General features: G+C 40.2%; 2 protein-coding genes across 6 annotated transcripts in view; one reads left to right on the top strand and one right to left on the bottom strand.

The window, feature by feature from the left end:
• CCT6B (chaperonin containing TCP1 subunit 6B) overlaps nucleotides 1–8,651 on the bottom strand; it is a 96,174-nt gene extending 87,523 nt beyond the window's left edge. For 2 of the 5 annotated variants that reach the window (XM_068529564.1, XM_068529565.1), the window contains exons 1-5: nucleotides 8,054–8,651; nucleotides 6,376–6,439; nucleotides 5,675–5,809; nucleotides 2,416–2,589; nucleotides 227–330 (exon numbers count right to left, since the gene is read on the bottom strand). In XM_068529564.1, coding sequence (XP_068385665.1) covers nucleotides 227–330; nucleotides 2,416–2,589; nucleotides 5,675–5,809; nucleotides 6,376–6,439; nucleotides 8,054–8,190 — 614 coding nt within the window. In that variant the 5' untranslated portion in view covers nucleotides 8,191–8,651. The remainder of the gene's footprint in view (nucleotides 1–226; nucleotides 331–2,415; nucleotides 2,590–5,674; nucleotides 5,810–6,375; nucleotides 6,440–8,053) is intronic. The other 3 variants (XM_068529567.1, XM_068529568.1, XM_068529566.1) reach the window with 2 other exon arrangements.
• On the top strand, nucleotides 8,332–10,931 carry ZNF830 (zinc finger protein 830). The gene has a single exon (XM_068529574.1). The coding sequence runs from the start codon at nucleotides 8,376–8,378 to the stop codon at nucleotides 9,516–9,518; it is 1,143 nt and encodes a 380-aa protein (XP_068385675.1). The 5' UTR covers nucleotides 8,332–8,375; the 3' UTR covers nucleotides 9,519–10,931.
• The last annotated feature ends 6,924 nt before the right edge of the window (nucleotides 10,932–17,855 follow it).

Here is a 17,855-nt window from a genome sequence, read left to right as displayed (position 1 = left end):
TCTTTCAACTAGAAATGTAAGATTCTTAAAAAAAGAAATTCTGTTTTGTTTACTCTTCATTCCTAGCACCTAAAACAGTGAATGGCTCCTGGTAAGTATCCAATTAATATATGCTGAATGAATAGACTGATAATGAATAGAAGTAACTAATGAAATCAGTGAAAGAATATCTGAAGATAACCAAGTATTCTAGAATCTATGCACTGTTAAAGTTTATATCATTTACTTTGTATCTGTTTCTGATTTATGCTTCATCTCCATGATTTCTACCATGAAGAGATCAATAGGATAACCCGGTCTTCTAATAGCCAAAACAGAATCCACCACAGCCTGGAAGAGAAATGAATGAGAACAGTAAATTATTTGGTCTACTAAAAGAAACCACTGGCCCTAGTAATCTATCACCAGACTAAGCAGATAAAGTGTTTCAGGCTCCAAAACACAGGGCAAGGTCAGAAAGTGTCACTTTGTCATGGACACGAATGATAACCAATGCCAATGGATACTTTAGAGCCTACAGGGACTTCAGAGATTATCAGGTCCAAACCCCTTATTTTACAGAGAAGGAAACTAAGGTAAGACTTTAAGAAGTTATGGTCTTAAAACAAGGTCTAACAGGTAGTAGCAGAGTCAGGACTAGAAATCAAGTCTCTTTAACTGCCAAGCCTACTATACAAACACTACTCAAACTTTTCCACCAAAGGACACCTTAATGGAAAAGAAGGAAATGAAATCTAAGGAAAGAGTTCAAATTTGCTGGCTCTAACAACATGAAATTTTTAAGTCTTATGTTTTACCATGAAACTTTTCCACATCATGCCATAATATATACGTTTGTTTTTTGTTGTTTTTTAATTTTCATTGGGGTACAGTTGATTTACAGTGTTCTGTTATACATGTTTGTTTTAATGTGAAAATAATGCTTTTCCTCCATCGTAAAGTAAAATTGACACTCCAGAAAGACATGTCTCATTTATTCTGCCAAATATCCCCAGGGATATGCAATTTGAGAAGCACAGCACCACACAGCTTATTGCTTAGCTCAGAAAGTAATATGAAAATAACTGACTACAGAAATTAAATGCTATAGTATAACCATCCTCAAATAAAATAAAAGCAAAAAAACTATACCTTAGAAAAGTTTACTGAGGTAACATGATTTTTGGTTTTGATGACTAATGGGGAATAATGACAAACCATTGGAAAATGAGAGTATTAGTGTTTCTATAACTCCAAAAGAGAATGGAGGCCCTAATCAGATAGCTTGAAGATTCTGGGCCACGTGATATACGTACTTTAACAGCAGAAAACACAGAAGAGTCTTTATTTAGACTGCTCAGCAAGAAAATGTCTTAATTTCTTAATCTTAATCTCATTTCCCAAGTAGGTTTTCCTATTGGTAAGAATTGACCAGAAACAACTCAGGTGTTTCAGTATTTATATTTCTCAAGGTAAATTAGTAAGATAGAATTCTGATTTCTATGTCAATGTCTTGTGAATTTGATTGTTACGAACTCATCATTCCTGATAAACTAATATACTCAAGTGTCAAAAAATGCACAGCTGAGGAACAATGATGATATCATCAAACTACAGCTACCTGATAAAAGCCTTCCCAAAATACCCAACTTTGTCCTGATATTATATATATATTCTATCTTTAGAAGTAAACAAGTATACACTTCCCAGATGTGAATATTATCTATCAGATCAATCATGCTCATTAAAGTGGTAACCTTAACTACAAGGCACACTGCCAAAACAACGTCCCCAACCTCACATGATAAATATGGACCTCTAGGTTTAGGAGACCAGTGTGCATCACCCCAACAGCTTCCAAAGGGGGTGATCCATAGGCAGCCAAGTCCCTCCCAACTTTCAACTTAACTTAAAAGAAGGCTTGGGCTTCCCTGGTGGCGCAGAGGTTGAGAATCCGCCTGCCAATGCAGGGGACACGGGTTCGAGCCCTGGTCTGGGAAGATCCCACATGCCGCGGAGCAACTAGATCCGTGAGCCACAATTACTGAGCCTGCGCATCTGGAGCCTGTGCTCCGCAACAAGAGAGGCCGCAATAGTGAGAGGCCCACGCACCGCGATGAAGAGTGGCCCCCAATTGCCGCAACTAGAGAAAGCCCTCGCACAGAAACGAAGACCCAACACAGCCAAAAATAAATAAATAAGTAAATAAATTCAAAAAAAAAAAAAAAAGAAGGCTTAATATGACACTTTTGAAAAATTACACATACTGTTCTGACCAATCAAATCTACTCTGTAAATAAGCCTATAAATGTCTGTCTTCTATATTTTGTTGTATGTTCAAAAGAACCACATGCCATAGCTGATTATCTTATAGGAAAAAGAAAAATACCACCATGTGTTAGGCTGTACTCATTCTGCAAGAGTTTAACCACATACCTCTGTTAACATATCAGCCAGTTGAGGATGAACTTTAGTTTGTAGAGATGTTCTAGCCACATCTAAGAGGATTTCTCTTTTCATCTCTTTTTTAATTTTAACTTGTTCCAAAACTTCAAGTGCCTTTACTTTTGCAACTTCAAATCCTTCAGCTATTATTCTAGGGTGCAGGCCCTAATACATCAACATAAAACTATAAATTATAAAGTAAGTTATCCAAAGTAAAAGTAACCATCCTTTCCTACTAATAGGTATGTCCAAAAAAATTAATTACCTATATCAATGCCACTAAATATAAGTGTATGTATGTAATTTGTAATCTTTCAGCGCTTCATATTTCAAACAATCTCAAACTTACAGAAAAATTGTTTACAATTTACAACAGTACAAAAAAACTACAAAAGTTCTTTTTATGTCTGAAAACTATAAAACACTGTCGTGTAGTGCTCTTCTGAATGAGCACAGCAGAAAAGACTCCCTGTAGTGTAGAGGAAAAGAACCAGCATTGTTTGGAGAAAAATGACAGATAGGCAGCACCTTCACCAAATGTTCAAAGTTAACATCATAGAACGGGACAAACTCACACCATGTGCCTCCAGATATGCTGCATTAAGACCAATACAGCATTTCCATGGCACTCCTGCCAAAGGTTCATAACCTGAGTCTGATCATGAGGAAACAGACAAATCCAAACTGAGGGACTTTCTTAAAAAAAAAAAAACAACAGCCTATCCTCTAAAAGTAGCAATGTCAGCAATGTCATGAAACACAAAAGATGGCTCGGGAACTATTCCAGCTTAAAGAAGACTAAAGGGGTATGACAACTGAATGGGACAAGTGATGAAATTTGAATAAAACCTGCAAATTAGATAAAAGTATTTATCAATGTGTTAATATTAATTTCCTGTTTTGATCACTATACTGTGGTTATGTATATGAGAATTCCCTGGTTTAAGAAACATACACTGAAATATTTAGATCATCATGTCTGCAACTTATTCTTATACCATTAGAAAAAAATATGTATATTACTATATATATATACACATTCCATATATATATATATATATATATATATATACATATATATATATATATATATATTCATGAAAGAGAGAGAAATGTTATTCTTTGGAATATTCTTGCAACTTTTCTGTAGGTCTGACATTATAACAAAAATATTTTTTGAAAAAACACTATTGTTTATTCTGAAAAATAATACATAAACTTATTGAAAGCTGGAACTAGTTCTAATTTATTCCCTTCCTCCATTCCTTTATGTCAGTCCTATAATAACTTTAAAAGTTGACATTTATTGAGCATTTGTGCCAGGCACTATTCTAAGGGATTTACATGTATTATTTTAGTCCTCTCAACACCATGAAGTGGGTGTTTTTATCATTCCTGTTTCACAGATGAGGAAATTTAGGCTTAAAGGCTTAGATCACCAGGCTAGTAAGAGCCAGAGCCAGGATTTAAACCCACAAGGCCTGACACCAGAGCCTGTGTTATTAACCATCTTCAAAACATTTCCTCAGCCTAGGACCTCACAACTTCTCACCTAGACTACTAGGAAAACCTTCAGTCTTGACTCCCTTAAAACTGTCCCCCAAATATTTAAAATGCCAATCTGACCATATCACTCATTCATATGTCAGTATGAACATTCTTCTTGATTAGTATATTACATGCCTATTCACTACTGTCCGCATCACTTTAAACTCCACCAACACCAGACTGCTTGTAGCTCTGCACACACACCAGTTTGCTTCTTTTCTCTGTGCCTTTGCTCATGTTGTCCCTTCTGCCTGGAATGCCATTCTCTGCACCCCTCACTCTTTCATCAGGTTCACTCCTCACCACTCACTCTTTCATCAGGCTCACCCCTCACCCCTCACTCTTTCATCAGGCTCACTCCTTCTAATCCTAAAGATTCAGCGCAGGCCTATTTCCTCCAGGAAGTGCTTCCTGACTACCTCAGGCTAGTTTAGGATACCCCTCCCTCCTCAGTGTTTCTATCCCATCCTGTGCCTAGCTCTGTCACTGCACTGTCACACAGTTTCATAACTATGTCAATGTCTGTCAGCATCTCCCCTTCCCTAATTTCTTCCTTCCTAGCCCAACCCTAATTTTGTTTAGGTATCTCTCTTCCTCAGTGCTTCAGAGGAAGCTGACCCTATCCCTAGCTCAAGGGGCGGATCCTAATGAGATTAAGTCAATTTCCCAAAAAACTGTCACTGGTTTGGGATGGACATAAGACCAATGTTGGCCCAATCATATAAAGGAAGGACTTTTATTCTATGGCTGGGTGAATGGTTTTCTCTTGCCCTCTCCTGCTGAGTGTTAGTAAGGAGAACAGGTAGCCCTGATTTCTTCTGACAGTCTTTCATCCAGGATGGGAATAAGCCCATGAAGAAACAGCATTGCAAGTGGAAGAGCTAAGAGACAGAAAGGATCTGGGTACTTGATGACTGAATGAATTTTTTAATCAACTAACCCTAGAAGCCTGCTTTATTGCTATATTTCCTGTTATGGGAGATAATTTTTTTATTGTTTAAGTGACTTTTAGTCAAGTTTCTACTGCTTACAGCTAAAAGCATCTTGAGATAAGTTGCAGGTACTGAATTAATAGACAGATCCCAATACTAAATGAAACACAAAGTGATCCTTTTAGCACTTTGAAAGGACAGGTTATGCTTTGCTAAAATGGTCCTTGAAAGAGCAAAAATTCAACTGCTTAATTAGAAAAGACAGATAAGTAACGCAAAGAAAACAATACAAATTGAACAAAGGCATGGAGGTAGAAATGTATGTAATGATTTCAGAGGCCAGTGAATGAAGGAGTCTGGCTAGAGGAGACGGTTTATAAAGGGAAATAAAACTAGAAAAGTAGGTAAATTCACAATGTGGAAAACCTTCAATAATTCTTCTCTAGTTATTTTTTAAAAGGTGCATAATTTGTTTTCAACTTTCTCAGTGATGTTTTCTTTCTTAGGCCATTAGTCGTGGGTACATGGATAATTTTTCAACTTTTATATATATCTCAAATATTTCATTTTTTAAAAAGGTATATAATTTCAATAAAAGGCATTATTTTGACTAAAAATTTCATTATTTCCATTTATAATTGTCCAAAAGTATCTTGATAAAAATTAACTTTTGCCCTCTAAAATTAAACCATTTTACTAGCAAAAAAATAAATAACTTTTTATTCAAAATAAAGTACCACATGAATGTGCATTCTATGAAATTCTAATACCTCAGACATGTAAAGATCAGCTTGCTTTAATAACTCACCGATAATTAGAACATTTGAAGTAGTACCATCTCCTGTAACGTCATCCTGGGCTGTTGCTACTTTTGCTATCAAGGAAGCTGTTGGGTGTTGAATTTGCTGAAAAAAGCAAGCAACAGATTAAAAAAGAGAGAGAATGAGATAAAGAAATAGTCCACCAAAAACAAGGTAACCTAAGGGTCAACAGTAAAATTAAGAAATGAAATAAGCTTCATTCTATAAGTTCACAAGTTTTATATTATCATACATAATAAATGTCAAAACGAAAAGTTAAAAACTGAGAACTAATGAGGTTTGAACATTTTAGAAAAGAGTCTCTGCTTCGAATGCAATGACATTTCCAAAATAAGATTAAATCCTTCAATCTTGAAGATGAATATATGTACTAAACTTGCAAAGGATTTTTTTCCCCATGATTACAAAGGACATAATGCATTGCCTTTAAAAGATGTAACTAATTTGGAAGTATCCCTAAGCTATTATTTGCACTACACAAAGATTTGAAAACAGCCAATAGACTTTTTTTTTTCCTAAGGTTTAATCCAACAAGCATATCTCAGGACTGCAGTATTTAGCTGACGGCCTTGGTTTAAGGATATACAAAGTGTACTATGTTCTCAGTTAAGGCTTATTAAAGGTTTATTAAGTCAGCAACATCAGCTCACCATCTCATGGAGCAGTACGTTGCCATCTTTGGTGAGTTTGATGTCTCCTGCACCAGAAACAAGCCTGTTCAGAAAAAAGTGGTTATAAACTTCATATAGCAAGAGCCAAACAAGACACTCCCAGTGTTAGCCACTCCACCATCCTTAATATAAGTAACTGGGTGTGGAAAACTTCCACTATACCATGGGGGATACCACAGTAACTACCACAGAATCACTTCTCCCCAGATGGACTGCTATGGTGATTTCATTCCAAACAGCACATTTACAAGTTTAAGGACAAGAGCAGTCCGTGAGTTATGAACAGTGGTTTGGTACCTGGAAGAGTACTTGGAAGTCTACAAACCACAAATTTGTGAACTTTCTGCAGGTTTCTTATTTTGTGAAATGTTCCCATTCATTCACTCAACTAATTTTTTCCCTCACCCCTCACGTTTATTAGATCAAGTTCTGTCAACTCTACAACCTAAATGTCTCTTGGATCTACCCCCTCCTCTCCATCTCCACTGTCATCATCATCTCTAGTCTGGACTACTTAGCATCTTGGTATCTCTGAATTTGAATTTACCCTCCACACTGCATTTATCTTTTTAAAAGGCAATGTGATTCAGTCAGTTCCCTCACCAAAAATCCTTCCATGATTTTCATGTTCTCCATCACCTTCAAGATAAAATCCAAACTATATAGCAATGACATAGTTTACCTTTCCCAAGCTGGGTAATGTCTATTTTTTCTACCTCTTCTACCAAATGAGATCTTGTGGACAAACCTTGTGGTTCCCTTACTACATCATGTTTGGTTTTGTTTCTGTTGGATTTACACCACTGAGCTTCTCTTGTTCCTGAAGTTACCCTATCTAGAAGGCCTTTACTCCCTTCTCCAAATGGAGAACTCTAATTCGTTTTTCAAGACTGATGAAGAATCCTCTGTTATTGAGAAGCTTTTCCTTCTCCCTTCTGCCATCAGTTATTAGTCCCTTTCCTCAGTATAATGGTATATATATAATTAGCACATTCATCTCTACCAGAACTCGTTAAGAATAGAAACTGTATCTTGGTCATCTCTGAGTTCCCAGCATCCCAGTTAGTACATACTCAGTGCCCTCTTTTACTGTTAATATTAATTACTTTGCTCATTCCTCTGAGACTGTACCTCTCTCCTCTTACACCTCTTTGCCCTCACTAGTCTCTTTCCCTCTCTTCTAAAGAAAATAATGGTCCTAAGTAAATATATGCTGAAAGAGCGTTCAACTTGCCTAGGGACGCATAGCTAAAGCGGACCTTGGATTTGAACCCAAGCCTGCCAGGTTCCAAAGCCCGTGCCGTCTCCAGTACAACACACTGCCAAGCAAAACCCAAACTCTTAAACAGCAGGGGAGCTAGATGGCTTATGTTTCATATACGACACTAAATGAACTGACTTTCTACTTGCATATGAACCTTAACAAGAAGTCGGGGGCCAGGGAGGGGGGTCACAGTCGGCCCTTTCTTCGGGTAGCATTTCTCCTCCTCTCCCACCAGGCTAGAAATGAGCTCAGGGCAGGAATGAGAACGAGGGAAACCAGGCCCACAAGTGCGTCCACGTCGCTCCCAACTCTTTGTGGAACGTCTGCCTCACAGCGCGCCCCGACACCCAACGAACCCCGACGCCCTAACCGCCGCTCCAACCGCCGTCTCACATTTTCATGGTTCCCTTGGGACCCAAGTTGGCCCGCAGCACATCCTGCAGCCCTCGGGTGGCGCATATATTGACTGACAAGGCCGCCTGGGCCCGGGCCACCTCAGCCTTGGAGTTTATGGCTTTAATCGCAGCCATGGCCAGACGGTAGAAAGAGAGCCCCGCCGCCTCCGCCTAAAGCGGCCTCAGCTGCTATTCTGAGGGAAACCCTGCCGCCACGGCTCACGCTCCTGAGCCTCAACCAATCCGCGCCCGGACAGGAAGTGACGTCATCAGGCGTCGGCGGGACGGAAGCCAGAATCGCTTCGGGTCCGGTCGCAAAAATGGCGTCCTCCGCCTCCGCTCGGCCTGAGGCGGGGAAGCGAGTGGTTAATCAGGACGAACTGCGGCGGTTGATGAAGGAGAAGCAGCGTCTGAGCACCAACCGCAAACGGATAGAATCTCCATTTGCGAAGTACAACCGCTTGGGGCAGCTGAGTTGTGCCCTGTGTAACACCGCGGTTAAGAGCGAGCTCCTGTGGCAGACTCACGTCCTGGGAAAGCAGCACCGAGAGAAAGTGGCCGAGCTGAAAGGCGTGAAGGAAGCCGCCCAGGGAGCGTCCGCCAGCGCAGTGCCTCAGTCCGCCAGCGCAGTGCCTCAGTCCACCAAGAGGAAGGCGCCGGACGCAGAGAGCCAAGATGCCAAAAGAGCGAGGGCCTCCCTGGTGTCTCAAGTACAGCCCTCCACTTCCGCTTTGCCCACCAACGTTGACAAAGCCGGAAAGGAGTCCACTAGGGCGACCCTCAGTAAGGCTTCGGGACTCGGTTTACTCCCTGATTATGAAGATGAGGAAGAGGAGGAGGAGAAAGAGGAGGGAGGAGGAGGAGAAGGGAAAAGAGGGGATGTCTGTAAGCATCCGGCCAACGCGCAGGGCAAGGAACACTCACTTTCCTCCGCGCGGGAGGCAACCGGTAGTAGGCTGCCAAGCGATTTCTCGGACACAAATCCTCCCAAGGCCCCTTTAATTCCTCATTCAGGGTCAATTGAGAAAGCAGAAATACATGAAAAAGTGGTGGAAAGGAGAGAAAACACCGCGGAAGCATTACCGGAAGGGTTTTTTGACGACCCTGAGATAGATGCGAGGGTACGAAAGGTTGATGCCCCAAAGGATCAGATGGACAAAGAATGGGACGAATTTCAAAAAGCCATGAGACAGGTCAACACTATTTCCGAAGCCATAGTTGCCGAAGAGGATGAGGAGGGACGGCTGGACCGGCAGATTGGGGAGATCGATGAGCAGATAGAGTGTTACCGTCGGGTGGAAAAGCTGCGGAATCGCCAGGATGAGATAAAAAATAAGCTTAAAGAGGTTCTGACCATAAAAGAACTGCAGAAAAAGGAAGAGGAGAATGTTGACAGCGATGATGAGGTAGAACTACAGGATTTGTTGTCTCAGGATTGGAGGGTGAAAGGGACTTTGTTATAGAGTTTCAAAGACCCAAGAGTTCTACATCCTCTACGACTGTATAAAAAGTGCCGCCTCTCAATACGATATCGTTTACTCCATGCCTGGAGATTTGGTAACTTGACTGGGTTGTCGAGATACAATGAGCCTGTGAAGATACCGCTTTGGAAAATTGGTGTAAAATATTTTTGAGGTAAAGGTGTTTTTGAAGTTTTCAAAGTATTACACTCAAATGCCCACTTTTTCACACACTTATAGATCTAAAGTTTGAGTTGTAAAAGCTGTAAGCTGTAAATATTGTACATATTAAATATATATTTACTTAAGAATTATATTTTGAAATTTATAAGTTAATAGAAGTCAGACCAACAGACAAGCTTTTAGATGAAAACCAAGTGTGGCATTTAGAATGTATATGGCTTTTTCTTTTCTGACTCCCTAAATCAAACTCAAGAGGGTTGTGGCCGGGCGGGGGGTTGTTTTGTTGTTGTTTTTAAGAACACTACTCATAAACATATAAGTCATTCAGGGCTAATCAGGTCTCTGTTTCAAAACGGTGTTCCAGGAGAATATGGTGAAAAATATATGCCAAGTATGACCAACCTCCTTAATCCAAAGTTTCTCTTGATTAAACCAGTGGTTCTCGGATGTAGGTACACAGGAAGATCTCATACAAAGATTTTTTTAAAGTGTATGTGGATCATCTAGGAAGCTTTTTAAAAAATTCATGTGCCCGTGCCCTACCATTGGAGAGATTCAGTAAATCCTGTAGGCAATGTGAGCAAAATGGAAGTTTTTGAGCAGAGAGTCATATCTGCAAGAAATATTATGAAAAAAAAAAAAAAAAAGAAATATTATGGAAGATTATTTCAGTTGCAGTGTATAGAACGGAATGAACATGGGTAGGGGCTAGGAAGCTGGGAGACTACTTGGAAACTAGATTTTAAAAGCAAGGCAGCTAAGACTGTAATTAGGTATGTATTGAGAGAAAAGTAATAGTATTGAAAGAATTTCACAGAAAGGGCTAACACTGACTAGAAGTGAAGAAAAACAGGAGATATATAGGTGGAATTCAGGAGTTTTGGGTTTTTCTAGTGTGGGTGCCTAAAGGAAGTTATCTAACACTTATGGAGCATATTAATTGTCCTGAGGCCTTTGGCAGAAAGGCTTTGCTTTTGTGAGCTGTCCAGTGGATCTGTGATAGCAACTTCAGTTTGATAATGTAAAAGGCATGTCTGCATCAAATGTATGAACCCACACTTAGAGTTTTCTGTCGTTTATCATCTTATTATTTCAGGATGTGAGAAAGTACAAGGGGGGTGTTGAATGGTGGGCCAACTTCTATATGGGCCTAAGAGGCTATGCTAATGATCTAGAGGAGCACTGTATATTAAAAATATAATTCAAGCCACATACATATATTAAATTTTCTAGTAGCCACATGAAAAAGTAAAAAGAATGTGAAATTAGTTTTATTTAATCCAATATATCCAAAATATTCCGTTAAATTTCAATATGTAATCAATATTTAAGTATTATTAATGAAATATTTTACATTTTGGGGGTTCCTGTAGAAATGTATTTTGAAATCTGGGTGTATCTAATAGCACATCTCAATTTGGACTGGCCGTATTTCAAGTACTCACTAGCCATATGTGACTAACAGCTACCATAAAGGACAGCGCAGGTTTAAAGAGAAAGGTATCAGGACTTCCCTGGTGGTCCAGTGGTTAAGACTCCACGCTCCCAGTGCAGGGGACATGGGTTCGATCCCTGGTTGAGGAACTAAAATCCCACATGCTGCACGACACAGCCAAAAAAATAAAGAGAAAAGTATCCAGGTGGAAAAATACAACATGCTCAGGAGGTAGTGAGCAGCCCAGTTTAACTGGAGCAGAGTGTTTATTCCTGACAACAGTGGGAGTTATCACTGAAAAGGTAGGTTACGAACCGTTGTGGAGGGCCTTGAATGCCATGCTCTAAGGGGTCGGAACTTTCACTAAGTTAAGAGTTGAGTACCTTGAGGTTGTTGAGTCCTTTACTGTAACACAGTTAAAGGATGAGCTTAAGGAATGCCAGGCATATAAACCCCCAGTGGGTTTTTAGGAGGACCCAAAAGCTCTCAAAATCTCCCAATGCTCTGTATCCCAGAGCATGAGTGATGGGTCCCTGATCAAAATCAAGTGAATCCTTGTTGTATCTGAGATTGATGTAGATAACTACACTGGTTGTTGAATCCTTCTTGTTCCTCCATGCCTTAGAGAGCTCCTTGGTACCTCTTAGAGCTGTGGGAAATAGGTTTTGGCATTAGACTGCGAGTACCACCAATGTTTCCAAATTGTAAGAAGTGGTCCCAGGGATTTCTTCCTGTCACTTGTTCTCTTTTTAGAGACCACCCCCCCCCCCAATTCAGCCAACATTTACAGGCATACCTCAAAGATATTGCAGGTTCCATTCCAGACCACCACAATAAAGTGAATATCGCATTAAAGCAAGCCACACAAATTTTTTGGTTTCCCAGTGCATAAAAAACTTATGTTTACACTATACTGTTGTCTATTAAGTGTGTAATAGCATTATGTCTTGAAAAAAGTACATACCTTAATTTAAAAATTCTTGTATAGAAAATGCTAACCATCATCTGAGCCTTCAGTGATCATAGTAGTAACGTCAGAGATCACTGATCATAGATGACCATAACAAATAATAGGGGAAAAGTTTGAAATATTGTGAAAATTATAAAAATGTGACAAAGACACGAAGTGAACAAATGCTGTTGGAAAAATGGCACCAATAGACTAGCTCAATGCAGTTGCCACAAACCTTCAGTTTGTAAAAACAAATGTAGCACTATGAAGTACAATAAAATGAGGTATGCCTGTGTGTTAGAATTATTGTAAATACTACAAAGGCATGAGGTATGCCTATGTGTTAGAATTATTGTAAATACTACAAAAAGTAATTATTGTCAATACTACGTCTCACCCAATTGAATACAGTTCCCCTAACTTGGAGGAAAAAAAAAAATGCTCATCTCATAACTAGCCTTCAAATGTTCATTTGTCCAGTGCCTTACAATTTACAGAATGCTTTCACATAGATCTCATTTAATGATGGAAGTAATGACTACTTTTTACACACCAGGGAACAAAATAAGACGCTATGGAATTAAAATTGCAGGGAAAAGAGTATAACTTAGACCTAACACTTTTAATGTAACACTCACTAGATTAGTATGGAGTAATGGAAAGAACAAGGGAATTGGCACGAGAAAAGACAGGTTCAAGTTCCCACTCTACTTTTTTTTTTTTAATTTTAATGAAGTATAATTGATTTACAATATTGTGTTAATTTCTGCTGTACAGCAAAGTGATTCAGTTATATATATTCTTTTTCATATTATTTTCCATTATGGTTTATCACAGGATATTTAATATAGTTCCCCCTACTCTACTTTTTAATGTCTAGTGATCTTGGGCAAGTCGCCTCTCTGAAACTTAAGTTTGCTCTACTATAAAATGATGATGATACCCCACAGGCTGTAGTGACAGTCTAATAATACATGCATGTGAAAGGAGTTTATAAACTGAAGTTTATAAATAAAGCAATAAAAGGGTTTCTACTAGTAGAATCTGGTCTAACTCTGCCCCATGCTACTACTAACTTGCTAGCTTGATCTTAGGCTAATAATTTAATGTCCCTTAATTCCCTCTTTAAAATGAGGGAATTAGAGCAGATGATTTTTCTTTTTCTTTTTTTGAGATTTCTTTTAACTCCAAATACTTAATTTTGCCATGAGACAAGTGGCATCTCACCTTTTAAAGATTTTAAAAGTCATTCAGTTGACTATCTGGAGACAGAGATGGCCAAAGTATTGTTACTTTTACTTGCAAGATTTGCCCAGGATAGTCCCAGCTGTCTTGGTGTAATTAGGAATGGTGTCCCCTTTCACTTTCAACACTGTTCCTTTTTGGAGATACAGATACAGGTATATACTCACCTACCTAAAAGTTTGATATGAGGAAAAACCACTTTCTAATGAATGGAAGGTCTTAATGGAAATAGTATGTTTCCTGTTAATGATGCACCCATTGGCTAGCTACTTGGCTGGATGATGTGTTGGGGGATTTGAGTAAATACATATGTAGGTAGGAACTGTGGCTAGATAGATGACCTTAGGTTGGTTTTTTTTTTTTTTGCTGTGTTGGGTCTTCGTTGCTGCACGCGGGCTTCTCACTGCTGTGGCTTCTCTTGTTGCGGAGCACGGGCTCTCAGCGAGCGGGCTCAGTAGTTGTGGCTCACGGGCTCTAGAGCACAGGCTCAGTAGTTGTGGAGCACGGGCTTAGTTGCTCCACAGCATGTGGGATCTTCCTGGACCAGGACTCGAACCCGTGTTCCCTGCATTGGCAGGCAGATTCTTAACCTCTGCACCACCATGGAAGTCCCCCCTTAGGTTGCTTTTTAATACTGAGAGTCTAGTAGCCTGTATGATACCAGGAATTTAGATGGTTTAAATTTGAACAGGAAAAAAAATTCCTGTAACCCTGTGTTCTATTTTCTATCTACATTTCCTCTCTCAGCGACCTCACTCATTCCCATGGGTTTAAATATCACCCATACTGCAGCAAATGAATGGACATAGAGATTATCATACTAAGTGAAGTAAGTCAGACAGAGAAAGACAAATATTATATTATCATACTAAGTGAAGTAAGTCAGATAGACAAATATATGATATCGCTTATATGTGGAATCTTAAAAAATAATACAAATGAACTTATTTACAAAACAAATACAGTCACAGATGTAGAAAACAAACTTATGGTTACCGGGGGGAAAGCGGGGGGGAAGGGATAAATTGGGAGATTGGGACTGACATAGACACACTACTATATATAAATTAGATAACTAATAAGTTATCTAACTGTATAGCACAGGGAACTCTACTCAATACTCTGCAATGACCTATATGGGAAAAGAATCTAAAATAGAGTGGATAGATGTATATGTATAAATGATTCACTTTGCTGTACAGCAGAAACTAACACAACATTGTGAATCAACTATACTCCAATAAGGGACTTCCCTGGTGATCTAGTGGGTAAGACTTCACACTCCCAATGCAGGGGGCCTGGGTTCAATCCCTGGTCAGCGAACTACATCCTGCATGCATGCCGCAACTAGGAGTCCGCATGCCTCAACGAAGATCCCATGTGCCGCAACTAAGACACAGTGCAGCATAAATGAATAATAAATATTTTTAAAACTATACTCCAATAAAAAATTTTTTAAATAAAATAAATATCACCCAGAACGAAGTATACAGAGTGAAGTAAGTCAGAAACAGAAAAATAAATATCATATATTAATGCATATATATGGCATCTAGAAAAATGGTGCAGATGAACCTATTTGCAAGGCAGGAAAAGAGACGTAGACATAGAGAACGGACTTGTGGACACGGGGGAAAGGGGAGGGTGGGACAAATTGAGAGAGTAGCATTGACATATATACACTACCGTGTGTAAAATAGATAGCTAGTGGGAAGATGTGTGTGTGTAAAGCACAGGGAGATCAGCTCAGTGCTCTGTGATGACCTAGAGGGGTGGGATGGGGAGAGGGGAGGGAGGCTCAACAGGGAGGGGATATATGTATACATATAGCTGATTCTCTGTTCTACAGTAGAAACTAAGACAACATTTTAAAGCAATTATACTCCAATTAAAAAACAAAACTTATGGTTACCAATGGGGGCGGGGGGAGGGATAAATTGGGAGATTGGGATTGACATACACACACTACTATATATATAAAATAGATAACTAATAAGGGCCTACTGTATAGCACAGGGAATTCAATATTCTGTAATGGCCTATACAGGAAAAGAATCTAAAAAAGAGTGGATAGGGCTTCCCTGGTGGCACAGTGGTTGAGAATCTGCCTGCCAATGCAGGGCACACGGGTTCGAGCCCTGGTCTGGGAAGATCCCACATGCCGCGGAGCAACTGGGCCCGTGAGCCACAATTACTGAGCCTGCGCGTCTGGAGCCTGTGCTCCGTGACAAGAGACGCTGCGATAGTGAGAGGCCCCCGCTTGCCGCAACTGGAGAAAGCCCTCGCACAGAAACAAAGACCCAACACAGCCATAAAAATAAATAAAAATAATTTTTTTTTTAAATGTGGATATATGTATAATATATGTATGACTTGTTCACTTTGCTATACAGCAGAAACTAACACAACATTTTAAATCAACTATACTCCAATAAAAAAAAAAAATCAGGTAGGACCTTGATCAAAAGTCTAGGGTCGGATTTCTCCCACTCACTAGCTATGTGGTATCTACCTAGTCAGTTTACTCCTCCAGCCTTCTCTGGGTGTTGTGTTGTCTGGGTATTCCCTAAGAACCCTCTCACCTCTATCACTGTGATATTGTGATTTATAATAAGAAATATATATTTTGGCCTTTGTCCCCATTTCTGGCACAGAGCTCCTAAAACCCTTGGAATTTACTAAGTGATTAGAGAAGAGTGATAATGGCGTCATTTGTTATTCAAAACAAGCCCCTTTCAACCACACCTGTTTATGTTAATGAGGTGACTTTCGGAAAGCCCCTAAGAATGGGTGCTGTTTACGTGGGGAACCACCCACTGAGTAGAGGGTTAGAACTTTCAGTCTCACCCCCAGACCTCCAGGGAGGGGAGGGAACTGGAGACTGAGTTCAATCACCAATGGACCATGATTTAATGGATCATGCCTATGTGATGAAGCCTCTATCAAAACCAAAAAGGATGGCATTAGAGAGCTTCCAGGCTGGGGAAGGGAGGTGGGGAAGCACACAGGGAGGTGCTTGGAGGGTGGTGTGCCCAGAGGGCATGGAAGCTCGGCACCCCTTCCCACATACCTTGCCCTATGCATCTCTTCTGTCTGTTCCTGAGTTATATCCTTTCATGATAAACCAGGAATCCAGTAAGTAAATTGTTTTCCTGAGTTCTGTCAGCTGCTCTAGCAAATTAATCGAAACCTGAGGACGGGGTGGTGGGAAATTCTGATCTAAAGTCAGTCAGAAGCGCAGGTAACAACCTGGATTTGTGGCTGGCATCCGAAGTGGTGGGAAGGGGCAGTCTCATTGGACTGAGCATTTAACCGATGGGGTCTGACACTAGCTCCAGGTAGATAGCGTCAGAATTGAATAAAATGGCAGGACACCCAGCTGGTGTCACAGAATTGCTTGATGTTTGGAAAACCCATGTATCTGGTGTCAGAGTTAAGTAATATTCAGAGAGTATTGTGTATAATGTAAACGGAAACAATAGAGTTTTTTCCTTTACAATCACCAAGACCGAGACAGGAGCTGAAGGCAGGAGAGGGAAACCATAGTGGGCTGCTCGGTCCGAAGGCTTCAGCAGGAAGTGGAACCTCCCAGAAAAGGAGAGAAGAGGGCTTGGGGCTCTCCTGGTATAAAGGAAATGGCATGAGGAACAAGAGAGGAAGTGTTCAACCCAGTCTTCAACCTCTGCAGCACACCAGAGCTGGAAAACCAGCAGTCATCAGTGCTACCTATTGACCGGCCCTCAGTCCCGTGGAGGACACAAAACTTAAGTTTGCTTCCCAAATAGGCTCTCTTGGTAAAATTAATTTTCCCTTTGAAAATTATTAACTTACCTCCTAAAAAACATGACCACCAGGACTTCACACTAGAAAACCCAACCAAAAGTTCAAGGAGGATGGTAGTAACTTTGAGTCTCCCTCACTCTGTGAAGGTCACTCTGTATCTGTGACCTCAACCCTGCCCCAGAAGCCCCGTCTCTGTGCCATGGATTAACTACTCCCAAAGGCACACCTGACTCCTCTCAGCTGTCTTACTTCAACCTGGCAGCTGCAGCACAAAGATGTTCAAAGGAGAGGAAAAAAAAAAAAAAAAAAAACCCCCTCTGGTTAAACCAACCTCCAGGGACTTCCATAGTGGTTCACTGGTTAAGACTCCACCCTTCCACCGCAGGGGGCATGGGTTTGATCCCTGGTCGGGGAACTGAGATCCCCCATGCCGCACAGCACAGCCAAAAAAAAAAAAGCCAACCTCCATAGGCTTTATTGAGAATGAAGAGCCATGGGCTGATATGAATTATTACATCTTCCTACAGCTGTTCCCTTTTAAATATTTATCCTGGCAAACACCACCACTGTTTTTTACAACTTATTTTAATTGTGTGACTATTAAGCAAACCAAACCGTAAAATCAGCTCTCAGTGCTGAAATTTATGTGATTCATAGACCAGAGCTTATTAAAAAGAAATGCACCGAGTGCAAACTAGCCTCATGAGTGCCCCACACCATCTCTAGGCAGGTGTGAAGCCTT

This window comes from Eschrichtius robustus, chromosome 20 (genome assembly GCF_028021215.1).
Source record: "Eschrichtius robustus isolate mEscRob2 chromosome 20, mEscRob2.pri, whole genome shotgun sequence".
Taxonomy (NCBI): Eukaryota; Metazoa; Chordata; class Mammalia; order Artiodactyla; family Eschrichtiidae; genus Eschrichtius; species Eschrichtius robustus.
This window is presented reverse-complemented; position numbering and strand designations above follow the sequence as displayed.